At 44.0% G+C, this 27,135-nt stretch overlaps 1 protein-coding gene across 5 annotated transcripts in view; it reads right to left on the bottom strand.

Moving 5' to 3' along the window:
• PHACTR4 (phosphatase and actin regulator 4) overlaps positions 1–27,135 on the bottom strand; it is a 96,657-nt gene that overhangs the window by 25,039 nt on the left and 44,483 nt on the right. Inside the window, exon 1 of one of the 5 annotated variants that reach the window (XM_050932014.1) lies at positions 6,903–7,245. The exons of the other annotated variants lie outside the window; for them this stretch is intronic. Within the exon in view, the coding sequence (XP_050787971.1) occupies positions 6,903–6,948 (46 nt within the window). The 5' untranslated portion in view covers positions 6,949–7,245. Of the gene's footprint in view, positions 1–6,902; positions 7,246–27,135 lie in introns of those variants that run through there. 5 annotated transcript variants of the gene reach the window in all.

Below are 27,135 nucleotides of genomic sequence, written 5' to 3'. Positions count from 1 at the left end.
ACTGTGCTAAAGAGCTGCAATTTAGTGCTTCGGAAAAGAGATTGGGGGAAACAGGAATTGGCAATTAGGAATGTCAACTTCTAGCAGCTCCTCCAAAGTTCTCCCCAGAGCACAGTTCTCACCCACCTGTGTGGCAAGCTCAAGCCATACATATGGGGACAGATGCGAGACTCGGATGCGGATATCCACGGACCATTTTTGCAAAACGCGGATCAGATGAGGATACAAATTTTGTATCCATGAAGGGCTCTAAGTATCATCACTAGCCAGCCAAGACCATTTCAAATAAGAACCTCTGACACACACACACACACACACTCATCCACACCCTTGGGAAGAACCTCGTTTAACCAATTTTAACAAAAAGAATAACTGCATAGATCTAATGTAAAAGGTTTACTGCACTTTCTATCAAATGATTCACAACAGGTTAATACGCTATCTGGGTACAACTGCCTTGTGATAGCAAAGCTGTTCTTTCACGCCACAACTCTGAAGAAAACTACAACTTCAAACCAGCATATTCTCCCACCCAAGCATTTGTGCTGCACCTCCATTAAAAAACTAGTGTACCGTTTCAGTCACACATTTCAGGCAGCTGGCCCTTCAAGTCCACATTCTCTGTTGTCTAACGCACAGTTGTGAAGGTGCTTAGGAGGATCATGTTTTAGCATAAGAGCAATCCAAATGCCCATGTTAAAACATGGGCCAGTCTTGCCCGATGGGCACAAAGTATATTTTAACCACTTGATAGAATTCTGTTAAGGTCGAAAGCTCTAACAATTTGCTAACATGTTTAACACACACTTTGCTCCCATCACCTTTTATGCAACCGCACCCCTCCCGGTGCACTTAAACTACACTTGCAAAAGCATCCCAGGGCCTTCCTCCCTGCAACACACAAATATTTCCTGCTGGAATTTAGGACATTCCAATCTGAAGCACATTTAAAGAAAAGTAAAGACACATGAATGAGATTCTCTAAAGTTAAAAGCAATTTTGTCGAGGGCACTTGTGATGCACAGAAGAGATCACACTTTTGTTTGCACTAAAGTCCTAAAGTTCTCTTTTATTCTTGGCATTTTAAAATTGATTCAACCTTGTTTTCTCCTCCTGCATTTTGTTTAGACGCAGAAGAGCTGTGCTAAAAAGAAGAAAATGCCCTTAAGCTGCCTACAGTACTTTTCATCCAACAGAAACCATGTCATTGACGGGAGCCAGCTTCTTATATATTCTTCAAGGCCTTGATTTCCTGACACACTCCAAGCTGATTGCCTCCAGCACAGTCAACTAGTGGCTTAATGATTTCCTGTAGATGTGTCATTGACTCCCAAGAAGCTTGGTGATGGAATTTCTGGGAAAGATGGCAACGTTTTTGCCTCAAGTTACCATGGAGAGTCAGATATCCTGATAGATGAAATCCCGCAACAGAGCAAGGATCTCTGGATTTTATTAAAAATAGGCATCATCCCTCAAATGGTGTAATCTGGTCAAGCCCATTGCAACACGCTTTTGTATTGTACTGCGCACCTACCTTAAAAAAAAGGAATAGGAGAGTCTTCAAGCAAAAACCTCAACAACAGAATCCTTTGTTAGCTGACATTCATTGACTCTCTTTAAAATGGCAATGGGTACCCGGATAATCTTTTAGAACACCAGGGCCTCTGATATACAGGATCAAGAAACAGCAAAAATCACAAGCCAAGGTGAGGTAGAAAAGAGCTCTAAGCTAGGCAGAGATGTTAAGCTGACATAGTTTTTAGTGATTTTTTTTTAAAGCCAGTTTAATTTAGTCTCCGCACAGCCCAAACCCAGTATGTCCACTACAAATAAGGTTAAATCATGATTTTAACTTGGATCATCAGTATAGAGGGAGTCCATGCCCACATCCAACTTAGAGCTCATTGCCAGTGTACAAGGTTGAAAAACACAAGGAAATCTTCTCTAGGAATTTCACCCCGGATGTGTAAGAGTCACACTAGACTATTAAATGTTCAGGAAGTTTGATGAAGCTGAGAGAGGTTACAGGTATTTCCAGATTCCACTGAAGAAAAATGGCAACTTTAAATAGACGTTCCGAGGCAGAACAGATTGTATACTGTTTTCTCCTACCATAGTTTAGATCAGTGGTTCTCAAACTTTTTTACTGGTGACCCCTTTCGCATAGCAAGCCTCTGAGTGCGACCTCCCCTTATTAAAGTCACTTTTTAATATATTTAACACCTTTATAAATGCTGGAGGCAAAGCGGGGTTTGGGGTGGAGGGTGACAGCGTGCGACTTCCCATGTAATTACCTTGCGACCCCGAGGGGTCCCTACCCCCAGTTTGAGAACCGCAGTTTTAGATTAAATACAGAGGACATGCTCCTTCCGCCACCCATTCTGCAGAGTAGTGTGTGAAAGAGGAACAAGACAGGTGTATCGACACCGCCTGACTGAGGGAGGCTCTCCCAGTCCATCTTTCCTCCTGCTGAAATGTTAATGCTATCCGTATTTTCTTATGACACTAGTGTTAGACGGGAACTTAGTGAGCACACACACTCGAGATGATCACACTGAGAGTGACAGGGTGGATGATGCAGCAGCGATGGGAGTCATAAGAACAACCAGGGTAGATGGAATGTGTTAGAATCTTGCTTTTGTTAAGAAATAACCCCAAACACGGATATCAGGATTTTATTTCGCAACACTGATGGTTTGTTTTGAGTTGGCATTGCATTTAGCCTTTCATGGATTTGTTGCTGGCCTGTACCACTTCATGCTAAAGGATTACCATTCACATAAAAGTGGTTCAATTTCTTTTTATTTACGGGAGTTACTGCAAGCAATCTACTTACTAATCACCAGATGAGTTTCTGCTCTTAGAGAACTCCCCCAGATAACTCTATAGATTAGTCCTCTGCTTGTGAACCTCAGAGCTTGTCTACACGCAGAGTTGCAAAAATCCAATTTAAGGGGGCATTTTAAACCTATGCAAAAGGCTGTGTGGATATGTAGGTGGTACATGAGGTTTTTGTTTGGGGTGGCCACTCCCAGGAGTGCCAGAAGCTCCCTAGAATTGTGGGGTCACCTGCAACTGGATGGCGGCCCCTCTCCCGCTCTGGCCCACCCCTGCCCCACCCCAAGGACATGCCCTCGCTGCACCCCAAGATCCCGCCCCCTTTCGGGCTCTTCCACTGAGGCCCTGCCCTCACTCTGCCTCTCCCTGCTCTGCCTCTTCCTCTGCCAGGGGAGGCCAGGGAGCCTTGGTGCCATCACTTTTAAAAGTGGGAGGGCTATGCTCTCCCACCTTTTTTCCTGCCCTAAGGGTGAGCAACAGGGGGAAGGGGCAGAGAGGAGCGAGCAGAGGGCAGGGCCTTGGGGGGGAAGAGGCAGAGCAGGGGTAGGGTCTCGCTGCAGAGTCAGGGCAGGACCACAGGGGGAGGGGTGGACTGCGGGCAGGGTCTTGGAGGGGAGGGGAGGGCTAGGTCTAGGTGCTGGTGCCACCCACACACACACACACACACACACTTACTTACTTCTAGGGACCTTTAGCACTCCTGCTCCCTGGGTACAAAGGCAGCAGGCCGGCATACCTCCAAAGGGAGGCGGCCTGCATCCAGCATTTGCCCCCTGCATGGGCAGCCTTCTTTATTTTGGGGAGTCTTAGCCTCCCCAAGCCTCCTATATGTGTTGCCCATGTGTGGATACTTATTTCAGGTTAAACCAGATATATTTCAGTTTAGCTTAAGTAGAACATTATTGAATCTAAAAATCAAAATAAGCGTCTATATGAAGATGTGCACTGCTTTACCCAAACTGGTTCACGTTTATATGTAAACGAGGCCTATTTTTTTCTTGGCATTTTGATCTTTTTCATGTCACGTTTCTTTACAGAAACCAATGTATCTTGCTCTTAATTTTCCTGGATGTGGCTCCAGCAACACTCTCAGTGCACTTAACCTCATATGCTCTTATTTTTTTATATGGGACTAGAAAGACGTTTTTTAAAAGCCTTAAATTTAAGGGACGTGTGTATTCATGCTGTAAGCTAAGGCCTTTGTCATCTTAATAAAAGTGTTTGAAAACTGGCTACAGCACTTATGCAGTAACTTCCTTGCTAACATCAACGACATGCATAGTTCTACTGGAACATTAAACAGCCCCACATATTGACAGAATATTAAGTACATTTGTTCCAGGAGTGGGAAGCTTTTTGACTGGCAAGAAGTCTTCTGCACCTTTGAAATCCCCAAGGAAAGTCAAGGTGGAGGAGGTAATATCTGGAATAATGGACCAACTTCTGTTAGTGAGAGAGAAGTTTTTGACCTCTTCCTCAGATCATGCAAGGACAGGGTCACACCACCCTCTAGGTTAACATCACCCCAACACACTTGAGCAAGTCAGATTGATGGGATAACCTTCAAAGATGAACTCCCACTTGAATATAAAGCACTGCCAGCAGATTGGTCCGATGTCACACACTTTGGGACCAGATATAAACATTTCCATTATGCAGGAAAAAGAAATGACAAAGGAAAAATACATTCTGATAGCATTTTAGCCCATTCCCTATATCCACACTCCAGAAAGTCAGGCCACCCTACACAAAACATCCCAGCCTTTCACAGCCAAAAACCCCCGCAGAAGACAGGTCCCCATTTGTCATCTCTCAGTGACTCCAGAGTGAAGCCAAGTATACACCTGGAAGGCGATAGTGGGCTTACTACACTGGCAAAGCACTCCTAGTGTGGATGCCATTTACACAGGCAAAACTGCTTCTCTGGTATTGCTTATTCCCCTCCCACTCCAAGAAAAATAAGCTATACTGGCAAAACTGCTGGTATAACATCATCTCCTCTAGGGGCTTTTGCTGGTACACTGATGTCAGTCAGGGTCAGGATTACACTTCTTCACGCCCCAGACCAGCACAGCTATTCCAGCAAAAGTTCGTTGCGTGGAACAGACCTAAGATCACTTAGTTTACAAGTAAATATGCCAGTCTTGCAAAGTCACCCTGGAATCTAGGAGCCCTGTCTAGCATAGTGCCATCATTTAGTGATTTTGCAGCTAGGACTTCAGTTAACAGTTCTGTTAAGGCTTAACTGTTAAAATTAGCTACTGATGTACAAGCCAGAGTAGTATCTATCTCCCTCTGTCCTAGATGTGCTGTCTTCGAAAGTAGCAAAACTAAGTCTTTCAGGAAAGTTAGCAAATACGACTCAAAAAAAAATAGTAGTCATCTGTTGATTATGGGGATGCCATTTTGATGCTCACTTTGGTGTTTCTACCTTCCTATTAAATTAAAACTATATAAGAATTTGGGGGGGGAGCGAGCAAGGGGGAGAAGGGGGAAGTAGGTATGTGTTTTATATATATCTCAGATGTCTAGACCTTAAAAGCAATTTTCACCTTAAAAGCAACAATAGATTCCGGTCACAACACATAACTACACTTCTCCAGCCTCTTCCACCATAACAGGGCAAAGTACGGACAATGTGAGCCTTTAACTTCCCTGTCTTTTGTACATTTCTGTCCAATACCATCTTAACAGGATTTTTACTTGAAAGAACATCTTGTCTGTGTTAATAGAAGACAGCCTGCGAGAGCTGTCCCTTAAAAATTCAGGATCTATTCAATGGGTTGGTACCTTTACTCAAGCTGTGCAATAAGAGGAATCTATAGATGACGGATAATCAGGAGGAGAAGACAGATTTTGAGGGCAGGGGAGGTCAGTGTCACCCTTCCTTCTCACTAAAAACTACAAAAGTTTCTGATGCCCGGGCAGCCCAGCCAAGACTGACTAGATCTGCCTTCCAACACCTCGTAAATCCAAGGGGAAGGCACTAATAATCTCCACTGACAGCAGAGAAGATTGAAGTTTTACTGCCCCCAACACCACTTATTTTTAGCAGCTCTTGAACAAGTTCGGTAAGGAGAAAAATAATCACTCTCTTAACCTAAAGCTAATTATTTCCCTACAAAGCACCAGAAATATTCAAAGTTATAAGACTGAGAAACTGATTTCATGCAAAGGGAATACATAATTTACACTTTTGTAAAGTGCTTTCCACCTCCAAGTATCAAAGTGCTTTTTGTGAAATGCAGCAAATGCATTCACCCTACCTCACACACAGGGAAATAAAGGCACAGAGAGCTGCAATGACCTGTCCCGGGTGTCACAGCACTCTCCCAGAGCCAGGGATCGAACCCAAAACAGACTCCCAATGCCATGCTAAATTCATTAGTCTACAGCCAAGTAATCAAATTCTGCTTTCAAAATTTGAAGTACTGGGCTGGCATTTGTGATTAATTGCCAGATATCCATAGTACATCAGGACTCATCCACTCCCTGTAGTCGGAGCATCAGTACCCCAGAATTCAAAACCACAGACGTCCCTCTGTATAAAGCAGGGAAGAAATGGCAGAGCTAGAATCAAGCAGAAAGACGACTGCCAAGCCCATTTTTCAAACTATTAAAGGTGCCCCCAAAAGCTCAGTGACACCATACACAAGTTGACCATTCTGCATCATTTCCATACTGCGGCTGTATAAAATGTTTAATTGCAGTCAAATCTGGGGAATTTTCCAGGGCTCTGTAAACCAGCGTCCCTGCACCTGACAGGCAGCAGCGAGGAAGATCGGAGATAGTTCCTTAACTAATGCAGCACAGAACCAGACCGGTGATAAGCAAGGACAACGTGTTGCATAGTAAATAAGTTTAAACACAGCAAAGAGAGAGAGACAAAGTAATTCCCCTCTAGTTACTCGTCTCAAAGTCTGACATTTTCCCAAGTCAATTGCGATCTATGCAGGTTACACAATCCTAGCATTCCATTTCTATGTACTTCACAGCTTCACCTGCAACCCCTGCCTCAGCCCCAGCCAGAGATTGTTAGACTTCTCCTGCCCTCCATTACTCACCAAATGCAGCTTGATTTACCGGTCTCGAGAACAGTGTCTGCCCCATGCTTAGACTCTTTCCAAAGTAGCTCTCTGAAGGCGGCGCGGGGGTCGGGGGGACCACACACCACTACCCTGGGAGAGTACGTTAGCCTTTTTAAAAAGAGATAAATCCACACTGGAGAGTGGGGAAAATCCAGAGCCTTGCGAGCGGGGACTGCCAGAACTCAGGAAATGGCCTGGGTGTCAGCCAATCCACCACAGCTCCTGTTCTTCCTGTATCCCAGGCCCAGGCACTTGTGATTCTCATAAATAAGCGTCCATGCCAGCTCCCTTCAAGCAGGAATGCCTGTCATTCCAGAGTGCACTCTAGTCAGGGCTGAAGCTCAGGCAGGGGAGGAGACTGCCAACCACACTCTAGCCGCTTAGCTACGTAGTCCAAATAATCAACACCCTTTGCTCCTTACATCAAGTTTAGCAGGAACGCACCAAGAGGCTGAGAAACAGGAAGGAGGGCAGAGGGAGATTTTACCAGAGAATAGTCTTCAAACAGTATTTGTAGCCATTTCACTTCCCAATCAAAACCAACCAGATACTACAGTATACCTGGGCCTAAAAATATGAACCAAAATAAGCTCTTTGGACCCATCAAGTCCCTTTTGCTACAACAATACAGACAACTGATATTTGTACAAAAGCCTGGTATGTGATAAAATTAAAGGAGCATCAGAAGGTTAAGACCGTATTTTTAAAAAAACCTACAAATTTGTGTTACAAACGTCCAGAACTAATGAATTGTAAAAACCTGAGTTTTCTTTTAATTACTTATGCTGTTTGGTTACTTTTTTGTAACTTCTGTTTGGGCAGTAAAACAAAATGAGTCTATATTCTGGTTCTCATGCACTAGAATGATGCTGTGATGTTTATGTTGCAAACACTGCAAGGGGATATTTGCATTGCAACAAAACAATCTTTCCTTTATATACATTTATATTATAACAAATATAATTGGGTTGTTTGTTTTGTAACCAAAACCTAAATGTGGGGCCTGCCTAATGTGACAGGGCCCTTTGAAAGGAATCAGCTATCACCCATAACAGGAGAGTTAAACAGAAGAATCTCCACATTTAGATTTTCTTTGCAGAAAAAGCTATGATTAATAGAAATGGAAACAATTTTTGTAAAACCCACAAAAATTCCCACATTGCAGCATCACAACAGTGAGTGGAAAGCAAAAAATGAAAACGATCTGAAATTCTCCATGGTCAAAAGGAGCGAAATGCTGAAACCAAGCAGCAGAGAATGCCATTTTTAAAATTCTGCTTTAATAATCCAAAATGACATCTGTAACATAGGTGAGGGAGTTTGTTTTAAACACCTAATCAGACAGTGTCTCTAACGAAGTCTACTGCTGCATCGTCTTGTAATGTAGCATTCTGCTCCAAACCCACCACTATGGCCAGCCCACTGCATCACAGCTCTTCTATTTCACGGAACAGAAATCACCCGCCACAGCACTCTGCTTGACAAAGTGATCACAGTTCCTAATACACGAACTGGTCACGGGCAGCCGATTTGGGAGGCCGAAGGACGTAGCCATTTTCCAAATGAGGGATCAGTCCGTCAAACCAGTAGCTGGGTACGTAATGGATATTACAGATCAAATTAGTGCATTAGATAAGAGCAGGTGTTTGCTTTGCTACCTTTGAGGGTATATTGCACCAGTGTACTGTACAATGACTGGCTGGCATGTATGTAGCTTGGGACATGCTTTATAATAAAAAGTCACCAAGTAAGTTATATTAATGCATGTGGGAAAAGGTGGTAGCATCTCTAGTGTCTATGTTGACAAGTTACCTGTGAAATCACGTGACCTGCAGATTCACTTCCCCGCCTCTAAGCACAGCTGTAAAATATGCACAAAGCAAAGTGCTCACCCTCTGCTTTACCTGTAGATGTAACGTGCTTTGCATTAAACTGTCCCTGCTGAACAAACTGTTCTTGTTTCCATGGCCAGTTTCAAGGCAGCAACAAGACCAAATGGAGTAATGGATTTGCAGACACGTCTAAACGTCCCCCCACCACAGAATTGTTTCAAAATCTTGAACGCACTGTTCTTATCTTCACCCCCCACAATGCATCTTCATACTCCAATTAAACGTACCATGGTTATTCTTGCTGCTAAGTCAGACAGGATCACAAGTGCTGTGTCTTTACAGAATTTTGAATCCATATTATGAGCAATTAAACTCCTCTGAATTACAAAAATGCTCCACTTCGCAAAAGAGCAGTTTACTTTGAAACATGCAGAAAGCCTTTTAAATACACAGCTATGTAAAGGAGACAAAGTCCAGAGGTAACAGGACTGCATATTCTCTCCGAATCAGCAGGTGAGAGTTGTCTGGCTTGGAGAAAGGTCTGTAAAGAATATCCCCGCAGCGATGGAAAAAATGCAACAGGAACCAAACACTGATCTAGTCTCACGTTAGCAAGCTGTAGGGTAGGGTTAAAAAACCAATGCTCCCTTCCCATTTGAAGCAAAATAAGAAAAGTCTGCATACTGAAGACAAAGGACAGGCCATATTCAGGGCATAGCTTCAGCCTTGGTCTACAACACAAAGTTAGGCCAATGTAAGCCACCTTGCATTGACCTAACTGTGCACATGGCTACGCTTAAGTATCTCCCCCACCTATGTAAGTGCCCCACTACACCACCTCCCCAAGTGGCACTGAGCCATGGTCGATGTACTGAGGTTCATGCAGTGTGACTGTTGATGCCATGTTACTTATGTCGACCCTAACAGTCCTCCAGCAGCTGTCCACAATGCCTGACCTTGACTGCTCTGGTCACAACTGTGAACTCCACTGCCTGGGGCCGTGGAGACTGGAAGCTCCTTTAAAGATCCATGAATTTTTTAAATGCTTTTTCCCCCCTGACTGCCCAGCTTGGCGAGCACACCTAGATGCTCTCTCCATTGTTGTGTGCAACTGCCCAGCTGACCAAGCCCGGCTGGTGTTCAGATATGCCACAGAGCGGTTAGTCCTGGAACTCAAGCACAAGCAAGCCCGATGCAGGGGAAGGAACCTTGGGTAAGTGTGTCCATGTATTTTCCATTACAGTGGGGTACTGTACTGCCATTGCTCTATACCGTACTCAGTTTCATGCAGCTGAGCAATTCCCTCCTCATTTCCCTTGCCCATGACACAAGCACTCCTGGTGAGTAGGTGCAGCATCAACACAAGGAGCCAAGTACGCACGCATATGAGCGACATGCTAACTGCAACGGCTTCACGCTGCCGTCACTTCCATCAGCAAAAGTTTGCAATTCAGACATGGTCTCAGTTATAATTACTCCTGGTGACTAAGTGGGAATTGCAAGGCTGAATTTAGTCCAATAAAGTCTCAGTGATAGGACAGCAAATGTAGCTATTGTGCAGCAACAGTCAACCTTCAAGCCCTTTTATCAACAAAACTGAGTCTAATTAAACTTCCCTGGAGCTTCCAGCAAAAGTCAACTATACAACAGTGGGGGCGGGGAGACGAAGAGAGATCTAGGTTGGAAGGGACCTCAGGAGGTATCTAGTTCAGCCCCCTGCCCAAAGCAGGACCAATCCCCAGACAGATTTTTACCCAAATTCCCTAAATGGCCCCCACAAGGATTGAACTCACAACCCTGAGTTTAGCAGGCCAATGCTCAAACCACTGAGCTACTTTTGTGCAATTCCCTAGTGTTGACGGCAGTTATAACAATCTAAAGGTACCTCTATTGGCACAGCTTTTTCCATATAGTTTCTAAACCAATCTAGTTAAAATAGTACAAAAATTGCACACAGACTAGCTCTTGTAAATCATAATCAAGGAGGATGACAACACTGCCCATAGCAATGCTTCTTAGAGGGGAAGTGTTGATACCTCCTCCCAAACATAGGAGTATATTGATTACCCAGCACAGAGCTGCAGACTGTGGCTAGATGTGGGCTTTAGAGAAGTACTGAGGACATCCTCCACAGAAAGCCTTCTCTTTGGCGTTATATAAAGGAAACCACTTTGACTTGAGAACTTGGTTGTTACGTACCTCTACTTTGAGACGGGTCATAGAGTTACCTTTACAGCTTGAAACTCATCATGATCACAAGCACTAGCTACTCTATGTGGACACACACATTCACACTCTAGATTCTGACTGTCATGTGAAACAGAACGGTGACTCTGAAAGTTTTGCTCCATGATTCAGCCCTAGCAGAGTTCAAGAAGGGAGGATTGCATTACTCACTCCACACAAGCTTGAGTTGTCCATTCAAAACCAACGATACTGGCTGTTTTCCTTAAGAGCTTGTCAGCAACAACATACCTTACAGGGAGATTAGGTAAAAAACAGGGATCTTACCCCAAGATAAAGGTACTAATTTTTTAAAAGATAAGGAAACAATATTGGATTTATAAACATCCTTTTAGGGGAAAGATCAGTAGGGGGGGAAAGAGGGGGAAGTGATGATAACACACTGAACATATTTTAACAAAGTTTCTCTGTTTAATTCTCTCCTCTCTCACACACACACACGCACCACCCCCACCCCCACCTTCCCCCCAATCATTGTTCACTTTAATTGAAGGATAACGTTTTCACTGCATGCTAGACAGTCTGCAGGATTTTGTATACAGCTAGGAGATTCCATAGAAATGAATTAACTAAAAGACTCCCAGAGTGCTGAGTACCTGTAAAAGTTGCCATGGTCTCTGGGAGTCTCAGGCTCAACCTCCAGCTCCCTCGAATGTGCTAGGAAAGCCATTTGACTTGATTTCCCATTACACTTTGCACAAACATTTGGAAAAGGTATTAGCTATGACTGACCAACCAATGTAAAGTGAGTGGTTGGAAAGGTGGGTAGTAAATCTAAAAGGTCACAACAGTTAATGCAGCATGCGATCTCCTCCTCTTCTCCCAGATCACGAGAACGCTCAGCCCATTACCCTCTGTGGAAACAGAAAGAGTTTATTCACAAGTCAGGTGGCATCCCGTTTAGGTTTTGGATACTTTGACCATACTTTTCTGTGCTGGAAGCACACTAGGAAGTCAGTGCGGTAAGCCAGTTACTGGTCACCTGCTTTCCTTGTAAACTTCCTATTAAATTTCCAGCTGGGAAACTCTTATTTCCTCGAGCAGTTTGCTGGCCTTGTATCCAGTGATTACTTAAAAACTCCTGCTTCTTCCTGATCTCAAACTGAAAGGCAGGAGGAGTTGTGATCCAACAAGCTGAGGATAGCCACAGTCCCGCTGCTCTCTACTTAACACATACTGGATACCAGTGCTAGGTAGGCCATACAGCTAAGAATTATGCTGGTCAGGTGGCTAGAGCACCAAGGCTGCTTGCAAATCCCTGTCACAATCCCAGCTAAAATGATTACATGACACTTCTGTGTATAGATGCCTGGCTGCCAAGTCCGTGGTTCTATGGCCATAAGCCTGTTTCTACTTAGAGAATGGGGATAAAGCTCAGAAATGCAATTCAGAATAAGAGCAGATGTTATGTGGAGTTATTCTCACATGTCTTCTTCCATTCTTCTCCAGCCATCGTAGTTAAAATGTACTCAATATTTTTGATGGACAATAGACCACTCCTTCCTCAAATTATGAGATCCAGCCGCATCTTGGCTAAGTCATGATAATTTCAAGGATTCATGACTATACTGTCTCTAGGCCACGGACTCTCCTCGGCAGAATCCAACCGCTCCTCAGAGCATTCTGAAATAGTATTTATGTCAAAAGCTGACGAAAGAACAGCAGCAGGATACATTCCAACAAAGCACCACACAAACAGCCAAGTGACAGCATGTTCTACTGACACTCAGGGTGTAGGGGGCCCATCTGTCACATTCGAGTTGCATTACTGGAGGGCACAACAAACTGGAATATGGAAACGTGTATAATTTTCAAAGAATGGAAAACTTAAAGGTAAACAACTTTTAACCCTCCCCTCCCCTCCCACCCTTTTACTCATTTAAAACCACCATCTCCTCTCTCAAAGAGCAAGAGCTGCCAGGAGCAAGATATAAGAGTGAAACCAGGAGGTCATCTAGTTCCTCCTAATGCAAACCACGGGGATGAAGGGGAATAGTAAGAGAAACAGCTGTACATTCTCTTTCCTTTTAAGACCAAAATATATTCATACACCAACACTCGGCTGGCAAAATACAGGAATAATTGCTGCAAAACAGTGCGAACATGCTAACCAGAGAGGGCTAGATCGCCAGTTTATGGTAGGCACTTTACTGAGCACAAAGTATGTGAGCCCTGTCCTGAAGAGCTTAGAGTTGAATGCAGAAAAATAGCAAAACTAAAAACAGGCTCCTTTAGCAAAGCTGCATGACCTTTCTTGCAACCTTTAGGATAGTAAAGAGACTAGTATGGCCAGGCACTAGATATGCAGAAGTTATAAAGGCTAATTATTACTAGTGATGTTTATGGCTACAATCCTTTGTAAACTTCTAAACATAGTAAAAATGTAGCTTTAACCCTAGAAGTTAGTCAGCATAAATACAGCTTGTGGCCCAACAGCTAACACGCCTGCTCTGGCGTATCATTCTGAAATACTTAAGATACCATCCCAACTAACTTTACTCTAGTCTGGTGCATCAAGGTGGCAAACTATCAGCTTGAGTTGAATGCCTCCCCCCCACTGCCTATGGTAACAGAGAGAAGAGTGGTGGGAAGAACTTTCTACACAACCTAAAATCTTATTTCCTAGGTTCCCCCACTTTTGCTGCAATGCCCTAGAAAGGGTCACCCCATGAAACATTACAGCATTTACTCTGCCAACTTTTAAGTGCCTTCATTATGCGTATACCTCAGAGAAAGAAGCTTGGCTATCCCTCATTCCTAAAATTACTGAGAATTTGATATACTGAAATTACACTCTTTGTAAGTTAATAAAACATGGCAAAACAGAACCAGACAATGCGAGGGAATCTTACCATCCTTCACTTACTTGGCTCTGACTAGGGAAATGGATAAAAGCACTTTAGTTTAAACTTTTGAGGTACACCCAACTTCCACATGGCACCTGCTCGATTTTAATTGACTAGACTAGGAACCCCTTGTTAAAATGCAAGACAAGTTAGGCATAAACAGTGTCTGCTTCTGATCATTTGGGGCACATACATTTGGAAGAGAAACCAATATTCCCCACCGCAGTTTCACTCTTAAAAGGAACTGCAAATAGACTTGGCTAAACTCCAGCACTTGTAAGAGTCAGAAATTCAGGGAGGAAGATACTTTTTCACCTATGTAACTCAAAACATCTCTAAACACTGAAATTTCCCAACTACAGCATAGTATTTTATATCCACAAACACAACGTTTAAAAGCTTCCTTCTGTAAGTGAAGTCTGTTTTACTAGGAATCTCCACCAGCATGAAGCTAGCACGTAATTACAGGTTTGATCTCCCTGTCTATTGCACAAATATGCCTTCTGAAACAATTCATGAATAAATATTTGACTAATACAGACACTGCTCCAAAAGGAACCGTTCCAGTTTATCAACTTCGTGATTCAAGTTAATACAGGTCCCACTCTATATTTACCTGAGGAACTAGATAACACTTAAGGAGATGATCTAGCCACTCAAATTAATACAGTTTATAAAACTATTGAGGACTAACTTGGATGGTGAGTGTCCAGGGCACCATACATACAAGTGTAAGAGTGATTAGCAAGACACGGTGAGGGACCCTCACTGAGAACACGGCTGCAGAGCCACCAGTCACTCCTTCCTCGCACAGTGAGGGATAAGTGTGCAGCCAAATGCCTGAATTCTGACCAATGGAGACAACTGTCAAGGATAACAAATACTATTGCGATCATTTCCTAGCTTAGGCTCAGAACTTCCCCACGTATTTTAAACTGACAGAGGCAATGTTTAGTGGCCTACACACAGCAGTGGAAGTCAAGAGCTGCTGAGTCCAACACCATCTGACACCAAATCTTCTATATCCTTTGACAAGTCATTTAGCCTAAGGTTACCCCCTGGAGAAAATCTCAGAGTGAGGACGATCAATATGTGTCAAGCACCTTGGAGATGGAAGAATGCTATAAATGCTAAATATGATGCAGGCCTGGTTTCCACATCCAGTATTGCTTATGCATTGTGTTTGACTCATCTAGCTTCTGAAACAATGCAATGGCAATTGTTTACACTGTCAAGGCCATTTTACATAATTAAAGGAAACAGTCAAGAGATGAGATAACACTGACTGAGATCAGGAGATCTGACTGACTATATCATTGCGAAAGTAACAGCGGGCTACAAAGTTGCCCATTCTCCAGATGTCACCATACAGGTTTTCCCAGTAATGTCTAGTATCCTCCCCTTCCTTCCACATAAGCCTTTCCTTGTTCCCTCACAGTGGAATCTAGCACCAACCACCACAATATTGGGTACCAATAGCATCAGACCAAAATATTAGCCAAAAAGGATTCATGGAAATAGTGCAATCCTTTCAGTCACAATCAAGAGTCACTCCTGAAGAGAGCGGACTTGGCAAAGGTTGCATATGAGGCTGAGGACAATTTCAGATCCTGCTGGCCAACGGAAGAAAAGATTCGAAGCACAGGAACTGCAGTGCTAACCCTGCTGCTGTGAACATAGTTCTAAGACACTGGACTGGACAGAGCTGTAGTGTTTGAATCCCCTTGCCTCTGCCCAATGCACCCTTTGTAGATTTTACACTTTGCTGCTACATGTCTGTGCGATACAGCAACTCACACAGAGATCACTTGCATTTGCATGTAGTGATTAATCTCCTGGGGAGCTCTGCATGACACTTTGATATGAAATACATTTTACTGTACTGTAGATAGGTTCCCCACCTTCAGATAGGTCCACAATGGACTTGCTTAGCGAGAGAGGACAGGAAGAGGTCAAGATGTTCCACGCTAATACATATTGTACAAAGCAACACTACGCTTCTCGCTCTGTCACCCCCCCAAGGAACTTCTGTATTGGAGATCCACAATAAACTGATAGAGGAATACAACTTTGGCACAGTTAAACTAACAGGCTTCCTCTTAAGGTAAATTTGTTTGCTATGGCTGTTATATTTCACCTGCGGCACAGAATTTATTTAATAGGGGTACACACAGGCAGGAATCAGGCCAGGTCTCTAGTGAAGTTTACATTTGGTATGCTAGAGTTTAGTCTTATTAGGCTCCCAACTAACCAGGCCGCACCCCTTGTTACATCAGCTGAGGGTGCTCTCTTGGTGAAGCTAGGAGGAGCAGAGGTGCAGCTCCAATGTTCTTCAAGCATAAACTGTTGCCAAGCGTCTTGGACTGCCTCCATATGCCCCAGGGCATAAGCAGCTGAGTGGTTTGCTCCTCCCGCAGCCACATGGGAGGGCCCAAAGGCTCCCCTCAGAGAGGTCATAGCAGGGGTAGAGGTTATTCCTGTTCCGTAAAGAGAAATGATCCACACGCTGGGCAATTATTGACACTGGCCCTCGTGTTCTTACAGAGCCTGGGGAAAGGCAGGGCGCAGCCGTGCTATAAATAAAAAATCATTTTCACTTAAATGTTTATAAAATCTCTATTGTAAAATCAAAAACTTTGGCACTAAAGCAAGCAGCCCTTTGTAGGGACTTTCCTGCATTTGGGGATATTTTTGGTTGCCATACAAAACATCTGCTTGCTTACTGGGTATTCATGTAAAGTGCCCATGATGCTGGCAGATCAGACGCCAGCTCATGCTAGAGCCCCAGACCAATTCACCTGTGTATTAGCATAGATCAAAGTCACTGTTAAGTGTGTAAGTGTGTTGAACTGTCATGAAAACTAGTGGGATGTTATTTGCATTGTTTTCACTTATCTGTAGTATAATAATGTAATATATGGCATTATAATGTACTAGCAAACATTTATATTGTGTATACCCCTATAACTAACTAACCCATCAAACAAGAAAGAAGCCTTGTGGAATGCAAACAAACTATAACAGAAAAGTGCTAATTTCAAAGCAAATGGTCGTTGTGTGTGATGATCAGAGGTCCAAGACTCCAAATGCATTTCTCAGTCCCAGTCATCAAAGGAAAAGCCCATGTGAATTGTGACACTGTCAGCTTTTTTTCTGCGAGAAGCAGCTAGAAAGAAGGATTCAAGGAAAGATCCTGCATCTCTGAACTGTTTGGAATCTTACAGGGAAGCGTACCAGATGCGAAGTGGAGATCCCCACAGAATCTGGGAACCCTGAAAAGACTTTTGGGAAACTGGCAGCTAATTACATCACTGCCACTATTTGCAATTACAAACGGTGACTCATCTGTACATATATTTTATCTACTTTAACCTCCCAATAACTCATTTCCTTTTCTTAGCTAATAAACCTTTAGTTAGTTTACTACAGAATTGGCTACAGCATCTTTGATGTAAGATCTAGAGTACAAATTGCTCTGAGGCAAGTGAATGGTCTCTTGGGACTGGATGCAATGTCAATGTGATATGATTTTTGGTATAAGTGACCTTTTATCACAAAGTCCAGTTTGTCTGGGTGGCAAGATAGTCTGGAGGGTCTAGGGAGGACAGCCTATGACTCCATGATAAGACTGGTATAGTGATCCAGGAGTTCACATTTGTCAATGGCTTGGTGAAATCTAATTATAGAACACATCAATTTGGGGTGTCTGCCCTGAAGAAGGCCCTCACAGTCATTAGCCACTCCAGACAGCGTGACAGTGCCATTCTACTCAAACATCACTAAAAAATTGCCTTGCATGGGGGGTTCCATTTTATTGCATCACAAGAGAACCAGCTCAGTTTAGAAGAAGAAAAAGGCGGCGGAGGGGGATTTCTAACTTCCAAAGTCAATCTACAGTCTGGTTCTTTCTGAATCCTGCTTCTTCATTGCCTGTAAGATATTTTGCTGACCAAGTTCCGTCTACAGTTACATCTTTGTAACTAAGAACAGAACCAGAAGTCAGTTGGGGTTGCCCTAATGGAGGGCATAATTTGGCCATGAATCTAGAACTCCATTAAGTAATTGTAAGTAAAGCATTTAGTGCCAAAGGAAATACGTGAGGAAACACAGGGAGGATGTTGCATAAGAAGGGGGTATTTTTAGTCATTCATTGGAGTAGAATTGCAATATGAGTTTGTGGAATTTTGCAAAGCTGTGTTAAAATTTTGAGCTCGTACTTTAAGGGTAAGGAATTTCATGGTGCTGCCTGCAGGTTAGGCGGCTCTGTAAGGAAGCCTATGATCTGGGTCTTCAGTCAGTCAGGCGGCAAGAGCCAGCTTAGAGCAAGCTGGGGTGAGTTATGCCTCTCTGCTTTACAGAGTCTGTTTTCTCTGTGTGTGTGTTTTTGGTTCTGGTATGTTAGGGCTCTGGATTTTAAGAAATAAAGTCGTGGTACATTGCAATCTTCCAGAAAGAGTATTTATCTAATTTTGGTTTGCATGGTGTGAACATAACATAGCTTCTTGCGTTTCCATGTTCCTGACAGCAGCACGTCCATTCCCAGCAGATAAATTTTCTCAACTCAAAAATCAGTGAAGAACTAGGCTATACAACTCATTGGGAGAATAAGCCTCTCTGTGAGGATTAGACAAACTTGACTCCAGGCTCGGGGGTGGTAGAGATAAGAAAATACAAATAGAGACACAGTGCACACACCAGACTAGGTGGAACAATCCCATTATAGAGGGCACAAGCAGTTTGCTCAATATTTCAGAGAGAGAATGGGATTAACTTCATGGTCAGCATTATTTGATCCTCCTAATTGCAGAACTTCACTCCCAAAGCCCTCATGTCACTGATTCAGTGGGGGATTCCCCCCACCCAACATGAAGCTTGGGTAATTCATTAGTGTCAGCATTTTCAACTTAATTACATTCAGAGAGATATTTTCCTTTCCTCCCCAAAGCAAAATATTACCTAGTCCCTGCAATGCACTGGTACTTCAGCCCAATACAGTGTCTGTATTCCCTGCACCAAGGGACTGAGTGTCTACTTGCTTAATTAGCACTAATGGGAGTCTAAATCCCCCCATATTTTAGCATTCTCTCAGTTTGAAGGGAAGAACAATCACTTCCCATGCTGTAATATTTCCACTGCCCAGCACCTTAGATAAGTAGTTATTTAGATAAGCGCAGAGAGTAGAACATTCTGCACAGGTGCAGGGCAATGGAGGATCACGTCCATATAATTTTTAAAAAATTCTAAATAGATCATTAAAAGTAGTGGAAAGTAGAGCCCTTTATGGGTAAGATTTTAGTGAGTTTCTTCATTTTGTATTTGGTACCATGGTATGGACAGAAGGAGGTGAGAAAAGACTGACAAAAGTTATGTCTTCAAACTGATTTTACACAGTTTCCAGAGGAATGCCGTTATGGGGTTCATTGAATGTCAATAACTGTGGCTTCAGTGGGTCTTTATGGATTCCCCCCAGAAGGGGGAAAAGGTTTGCCACATGCAAAGTTAGCCGGTAACCTAAGCAGTTTCTGAAGGATTAAAAGGACAAACTTTACAAATCTGAAGAAGCCCCCTGGAATTAAAATTTAGTCTCAGAACCTGAATATCAAGAAAAGTTTCCTGACACCCCTGAAACAGACTCTCAAGGGGAGTTGAACCCACCCCATTGCTTGGAATTTAAAACCTAAATTGGACAACCCACTAAATGTTCTGTAAGAACGATTCCACATTTGCAGGTACTAGCTGATCTAATTGGGCGTTATCCATCTGTAACTTCTATGATTCCACTAACCTTGCTCCGTGTATTAATGCATCTGGAAAGAAAAACAGTGAATGACAGGAAGCACACTGCCCTAGCACAAAGAAAATGGAACAAAGAGCTCATTTCCATGCTTCTATTGCCCACAAAGTAAGGTTTATCTTCTTGCACTTTCAAATTCTTAGAAACACACTGTAGAACGAGCCCTCGTTATTGACATGTCTGACGATCAGACACTGCATTGGCTGAGGTTTCCAGTAGACTGCCCTGTCAACATAATACACCTCCGTAAGAGGACCCTAACTGTGCAGATGGGAGGAACTTTCTTGTCGGTGAAGTAGCATCTTCACTAAAGTGTGACAGCAGTGGAGCATTGTACATGGGGGAGGGATAGCTAGCTCAGTGGTTTGAGCATTGGCCTGCTAAATCCAGGGTTGTGAGTTCAATCCCTGAGGGGGCCATTTAGGGATTTAGTTGGGGATTGGTCCTGCTTTGAGTGGGAGGTGGACAAGATGACCTTCTGATGTCCCTTCCAACCCTAATAATCTATGATTCTATAACAACATTTACTGTAAAGCTCTCAGTTCTGATCCCACTGTCTTGTTCAACAAGCAGACAAAAAAAAAAGGATAGCACAGGCTGTTTATTCTTCCTTTAAGCCACTCCTAAGGCAACGGCATGGAGGAAGTCTCTTTCACTTTTATATGAACACCTTGAAATAAACACACAAGGTAATGTTTATTGCTGCTATTAAAACATTCATCAAATTAGAGGAACCTTCAGAGAAAAACAATAAACACATCCCAAGCTCCCTCTGTGGAAGGTAACCTACCCTTTGTCAATCAGGTTACTGCAAACTCATCTAATGGGGATCACTCCCTAAGCTTCCAAACCCATTCTCCTTGCCAGCTGATGACTCACTGGAAGGCGAGCCTTGCAAATTAATCCCTTATTGCAGCCACAGCACAGAAGGAGAAGGGAAAAAAACCCCAACAAACAAAGCAAACAGTGCATGGGGCTGTTTCCTAGTCAGAGGGGGGTAACCACAGTGGAAATATAAAGGACTGAGCCTTGTTTTCTTTCTGCAAGATTTCTATTCAGAATGTGCAGAAATTATTAAATTCCGCATTTCAAAGTGCAGGGAGGAGAAGGCTTTTGTTGTGGAGCACAACATGGATTATGTCTCCCTTGCTCTTTCGTCCCTATCCTCAAGCAATTATAACCTGCTTTCAAGCCAGACTCACGATTTAAAACTGGCTCGCAGCCAGTAAAATTCAGCATCCGTTGCCACCATTGTTTGGCTACAACTTGACTGCAGGTTTTGTTGGTTTGGATTTATTTTTTTAAAATCATGCTCCAGTTTCAGCTAAACTACTTGTTCATGGAAGATGCAACCAGGCAGATCTACAAGTAAGGGCCCTGATCTTGTAGTCTGATCCATACAGGCAGACCTTTGCACCAATGCATCATCCCAGTGAAATCAATGGATGCTATGCAGGGTTAGGGTCTGCCTGCATGGATCAAATTCCAGAACTGAGGCCAAAGTTACCAGTTTTTCTATACTAAATCCCTGGTTTTGCAGGAATGGCTATAGTCTTTTAGTAAACAGATTCTGAATGGAGACTGTCTGTGACTTTACTTCTCCTGACAAGGAACACAATCAGAAAAACAGCTTAGGAGGCAGATATGAGGCAAACCTTCACCTCATTCAGCAGCTATTTTACAAAGCAAAGAGATGAGTCTGACTCACTGACAAGCCACTAACGGTAAAAGTAAAACCTTTCATTACAACTGAAGAAAAAGAATCAGGCAAGAAATCAGTGTTTTCTCCCCAATAAAATATACCTATTCCATTTCCACAGCCTACAAACTGCAAATTAAGTAACACCTGCCCTCTAGTGGTCCAACAGCACAGCTACCAGCTATAAAATGCACTCAAATACACAACAGAAAATTTCTGTACACCTAGCAAGTTAGCCTTGATCATATTCGCAGAGACAACCACTGAATGGATGTCGCAGGCTTTAATCTAACTGCTCAGGTGTCATTATACACGTCAGAGCCAAGTCATGTATGAACACTAGATTACAAGAATGAACAGAAAACAAACAGGCACCACAAAATGCTCAAGTAACTAGATCATAATATGTCACACTTAATAGTTCTGGGCTGTAAGTATTAAGGGGAGGGCCAGGTGACCAGAAACAATGATTCTTAAACTCTTTCATAGTGTAGATTACATCTTGAGTCCAGTTAGCCACCTCCTCTCCCATTCACAGGAACACGACCACCACATGGCAGTTGCGGCAATCGCTTAGCTAGAAAAGAGCATTTGCGAATGAGGTAAGTGTTTAGCTCAGCGGATCCCAAACCAGGGGTTGTGACCTCAAGCGTGACCATACCATCAACAAATGGGGTCATGAACCTGACTGAAGATACAAACCATCAGGACCTGCTCTACAATACAGCATCCTCTGTACATGCAACCTGGCACACAATGCGCGCAAGGTCATGACGCAGGGAGGGTGCCGTTTTGTCCGGCACGTATTCCTGTTAGGGCTCGCACAGCACTGCCTCCAGCAGCTAGTGTAGTGATATAATAAGGAGGTTGAGGGGATCAGTAAGACTGACAGTGGGATTATGCAGGCAAAGCTTGGGAAGCGCTATTTCAGAAAGGACTGATCAGTCTCCTTTTGCTCTTCAGTTCATTTCTACCTCCTTCTTGTAATTCACCCTTCCCTGGAGTGGACGGGGAAGGTCTTGTGATTAAGGCACTGGCCTAGGACTCAGGACATCTGAATTCTGTTCCTAGCTCTGTCAGACTCCCCTGGGCAAGTCACTGAATCTCCGTGCCTCGGTTTCCCCTCTACAAGATGAGGATAGCAGTAACGATTTACCTCCCAGGGTACTGCAAGTATCCATTCAGTAATGCTTCAGATGTTTTGCTGTTATTGTGAGGAGTGCTATGGAAAAGCAGATATGTCGAATAATGCCTGTTGCTGGTCCCTTCCCCCATCTTCCCCACAACTTGTCCTCTTTCCTGCACACGCAGCCCAGCTGCTGGGTTCCCTTCTCCCCTGGAACATGCTGTCCAGGTTCCTGTTTGTCCTCCCCCTAACTTCCCTGCACATGCTATCTGGTCTCCTGCTCCTCTGGGACACTGTTTACTATTCTACTATTACTACTGGTCTCCAATGCAGAGCTAACTCAGGCTCTTACTTCGGTGTTGCCTCTATCCTGGCTTCCGTTCACACTTAAAACCCTCTCTCCCAACGATGGTGGTGCTTTCAATCCAGACTAGCTGGGGGTCTAGATTACAGCCCACTTTGCAGAGAGGACACAGGCAATACCACTTGCGTGCTGACAGTCCTCCAGTGCCTTCCCACAATCTCCCACCTACCTAAAAGGACATACAAGTTCCTCCACAATTCACTGGGAAAGAATCAGAGGGATTCAGCTTACCGGCATCACTAAACACCATGAGATATCACTCAAGAAGTTCTAGCAACACACTAGAGAGTGCAGCACCAGTGAGGACAGAGTGACTTGAGTCTTGTTTTCCCGTGTCCACTTACAACCGAGCTAGGCTAACCGTGGTGCTGATCACGTAGGGTCCTCTCTGCAGTGAAGACATATCCACAGAAGCCAGGACAACTTCCAGGGTAAATGTGAAATTCTGCCAAGTTAGTGCATTCAGATTCAGGGAGAGGGGAGAAATGGACAAACCCAAGCCAGTAAAGATAGCATCTAAGGGGAGCCCTGTGCAGTCCTCAACTGAGACAGACAAATGGCAGCACTTCAAGTTGAGATGAGAGGAATGTAAAAGCCTCAGTAATCATTAACCTGCTTTATACCTCAGCTCCCTTTCTGTAATTTTCAGTATCTCACAGGAGTGTTGCAAGGATGAAATCTATTCATGACAAAGGCACTCTGATACTACGGAGGAGGGTCAGATAAATACCTAGATAGGAGTCCACAAAGGATCCAGGACCCTCTTTAGTAATAAACTTTGAAGCCTAATGCCTTGAGACAGGCCAAAAGGTCATTGAATACAGTTGGATTTAATCACTCAAATGAGTATATAATTGCTTTTTAGAGAGAGATTAATAAGAAACCCTTTATTGAAGTCCAGCAACATATGCATCGCCTCCCATTTTCAAGGTAGTTTAGAGGACATGCTTTCTAAAGCAAGGCAGAAGCTGCCTGAATTAGACAAAAGTACTCCCTACCCCGAGTGGCGATCAATGATTTTAAAATCTGTCAGTGTCATGAACATTGATTATTCTTCCTTAAGCACAGACAGACCAGTAAGAGTTTTACAGACCCAAGGACAGTGCCAGGTGCCTTCTACAGGTTGCTTGTTATGCTGAAAAGTATTCAAGGGGCTAAAACCAGCTTCAGAAGTCAGGACCAGGGTTATACTTCAACGTGCTCTCAAGAATTGGTGATAAGGAGATGACAATAGGGGCAATATAATCAGAGCCGTCCCTAGCTATTTTAGTGCCCTATGCAGCCCTCTTGTGCATGCGGGGGGGGCTGGACTGTGTGGAGCCCCAACCCCAAGCCTCTGCAGGGGAGCTGTGTGGAGCCCCGCCCCAGGCCTCCACGGAGGACAGGGGCTGGCCACTTCCTGCAGGAAGTGGAGTGACCTGGCCCTAGCCCGCTCTGCCCCCCAGGCTTGGGGGGAGAGGGGAACCGTCCCCCAGCATTCACTGGCAGTGCGGCCAGGGCCAGGTCACTCTACTTACCAGGTGTGAGTGGTGAGTGCAGGCCCAACCGTTTCTGGAGTCCTCAGGGGACTGGGGCAGGGAAGAACCAGAGTAGGGGCTGGAGCAGCACGCAGCAGCGCAAAGCAGCAGGAAATTTGGTGCCCCAAATTTCCTTGTGCCCTAGGCAGCTGCATGCTTTGCGTATGGGTAAGGACGGCCCTGGATATAACTAAGAACAGTTAGAAACCAAGCAGAGTTCCTCACTGTGGATTAGCACTAACTCTGCAGCATGCTGGCGCCCATAACACAGCTTTGTTCAGCTAATGCTCTTCACAAAGCACCAGGGCAGTAACACTAAGGAGAGACAAAGTTCAGTTTACTTAAAAAGAAAACAGCCAGGTCTGCGTGAGTTTCGCCTCAGCCACTGTTGTGGGCCATTTAAGCACAGAGTTGTTGTGCAAAACAGCCTTTAGGAAATCAGGGAAGATGACTATTCTTTTAAAAAAGTGGTACAAGATAATTCCACTTATCCAAAGCTCCCACTTACCCTGCATCCAAACAGAGGTTACTCCCCCACATACGACTCACCTAACTCAAGTTACCTTCCCCCATCTAAACCTCCAGACAGGGTGGCAGTGGAACTGGAAGCCACCCAAGGAAAAAGGCAGACTTCAAAATAGAATCCAAATCTTCTGACGCCCACAATGACCTTCGCTGGCATATACCTTGTTCAAGCAAAACTAAAGGTCAGTGCCAGTATGTCCACAGCTTAGCCACTAAACCATGAAACAGCAAGTTTGGCAATGGCTACACCGGCGCTTTACAGCGCTGCAACTTTTGCGCTCAGGGGTGTGAAAAAAAACCCACCCCTGAGCGCTGCAAGATACAGCGCTGTAAAGCCTCAGCATAATCAGTGTCACGGCGCTGGGAGCGTGGCTCGCAGCGCTGCAAGCTACACCTGTAGAGGATGTGGAGTACGTGCAGTGCTGGGAGAGCTCTCCCCCAGCGCTGGTGCTCCGACCACACTCGAAACTTCAAAGCGCTGCCGTGCAAGTGTAGCCATACCCTTTGACTTGCACTTTCTCCAACACAGAACCATCTGTACAAACTGCTATTTGCAGACCTGGCTATGTGCTCTAACCGCTTTATCAGTCACTGGACATGGGGTACTGCAAAGTTACAAAGTCTCTAAATACTCAGCACATAACTTTGCAATTCCAGACCTGGAAAGAAAAGAAGTCAGAGTCCATACTTCAACTTGGGATTCCTTTTATTGCTGGATCAACTGACTGGTGCACGACTGATCTGATACATTTGCAAATGTGGCAAGTAGCAATGCCTTTACTGTTTCTCATCCAGCTGCCCGGAGCACACAGCCAAGACTCAGTAAACAATTTCACTAAGAACTGGAATACCCATTGCAAATTTAAGAATACAAACAAAAAGCCACCAGGTTAATACATCCCATGGTGCTTTGTTAACCTGACAAGTGTAGTCGATTTAATTATTTATGATAACACTTCAAGTGTTCTCTACTGTATTTTATTAAAAGGTCGTGATATCCTCCTCATTGGCTGCTTGCCATTCTTAAGGAGATTGGTGGGGTAAGTGGGTAACAGCTATGAAATTTACCACTGAAGTATTCTAACATTCTGATGGTTTGTCGGTTAATTTGCTTTACAGATCAAAACAGGAGACCATTCACAACAGTGGCAGGACATCTCCAGAGCTTTAGTCTAAAACTCAGAAGTGCATCTTCAGCTCTTTTGCACAAAAGCACGCGAAAGCTTTCAGACAGGTTTCCTCTAGATGTCTGTGCACAATTAGTAAAGGTCTATTCTTACGTCTACCTATAGGCAGCTGACTTCTAGTTAGACTTTTAATCATCAGAAGGGGATTCCCCACCTGGATGCTGTCTAATACAGAAATAACACTAAAGCAAGTTCAAGGAACCTCTGGTTTCCAAATCAGAAGCAGTCTGTTCATCCAAGTCCCCCAGCAAACACAAAGGGTGGAGATCAATGCACAGTGCTGTCCCCGCCCCCCCATTTATTTCCATTTTAAAGTGTAATAAGTTCATGTGAAAATAAGTGTGGGTGGCGAAAGGAGCCAGATGGATGGCCCTGGAGATGGAGGTCCTCAATTTTTCTGGAGATCAGGCGACAAGCGGCAGAAGGGCAAGTACATCCCTAGCACAATGTCCTGCTCAAAGTGCTTCAACCCTGAACCTGCAGTGACCATCGCTGGAGCAAAGAGGAGAATACCGTCTACATGCCCAATTAAATCCTTAGACCTTTTGCCCAAGAAGGTGTCAGTTAGTGCCACTTTTCTCTGTGGTTCTTGTGGACTTCTCTCCCCGTCAAATACTGGATTGACATGTCCACCACATTTCATATAAGACCTCAGTCATCAGGTAGTACCTGTAGTCACTACTGACCTGGACTGGATTCACACTGGCAAACTATCAGTCAAGTGTTATATCCTATAAACCACTCCCTCCTCCTCTTTTTTTTAACAGCTGCTACCACAAATGGCTTCATAAACCCATCTGAATTTTCCTTTATGTGAAGGTATATACACAAAGGAACAGCAAGAAAAGCATTGGCAGCTGCATTTAAAGTGGGGGCAGAAAACGTATTCCTATTTGCTATGTTTACCGATTTTGGTGGTTTTAGAACAGACTTTACCTGTCCAGAGTGTTCTGTTCTATCCTACCAATCACCTGCTTTACCTGGCAACATCAAGCCTGGCAGGTGATGTTTAAAATAAGAAGCAGTGAGAAATCCCAGCGGGAAGATAACATCCATACACATACACCCCACCTCG

The sequence above is a fragment of the Gopherus flavomarginatus genome, chromosome 22 (assembly GCF_025201925.1).
Source record: "Gopherus flavomarginatus isolate rGopFla2 chromosome 22, rGopFla2.mat.asm, whole genome shotgun sequence".
Lineage (NCBI taxonomy): Eukaryota > Metazoa > Chordata > Testudines > Testudinidae > Gopherus > Gopherus flavomarginatus.
This window is presented reverse-complemented; position numbering and strand designations above follow the sequence as displayed.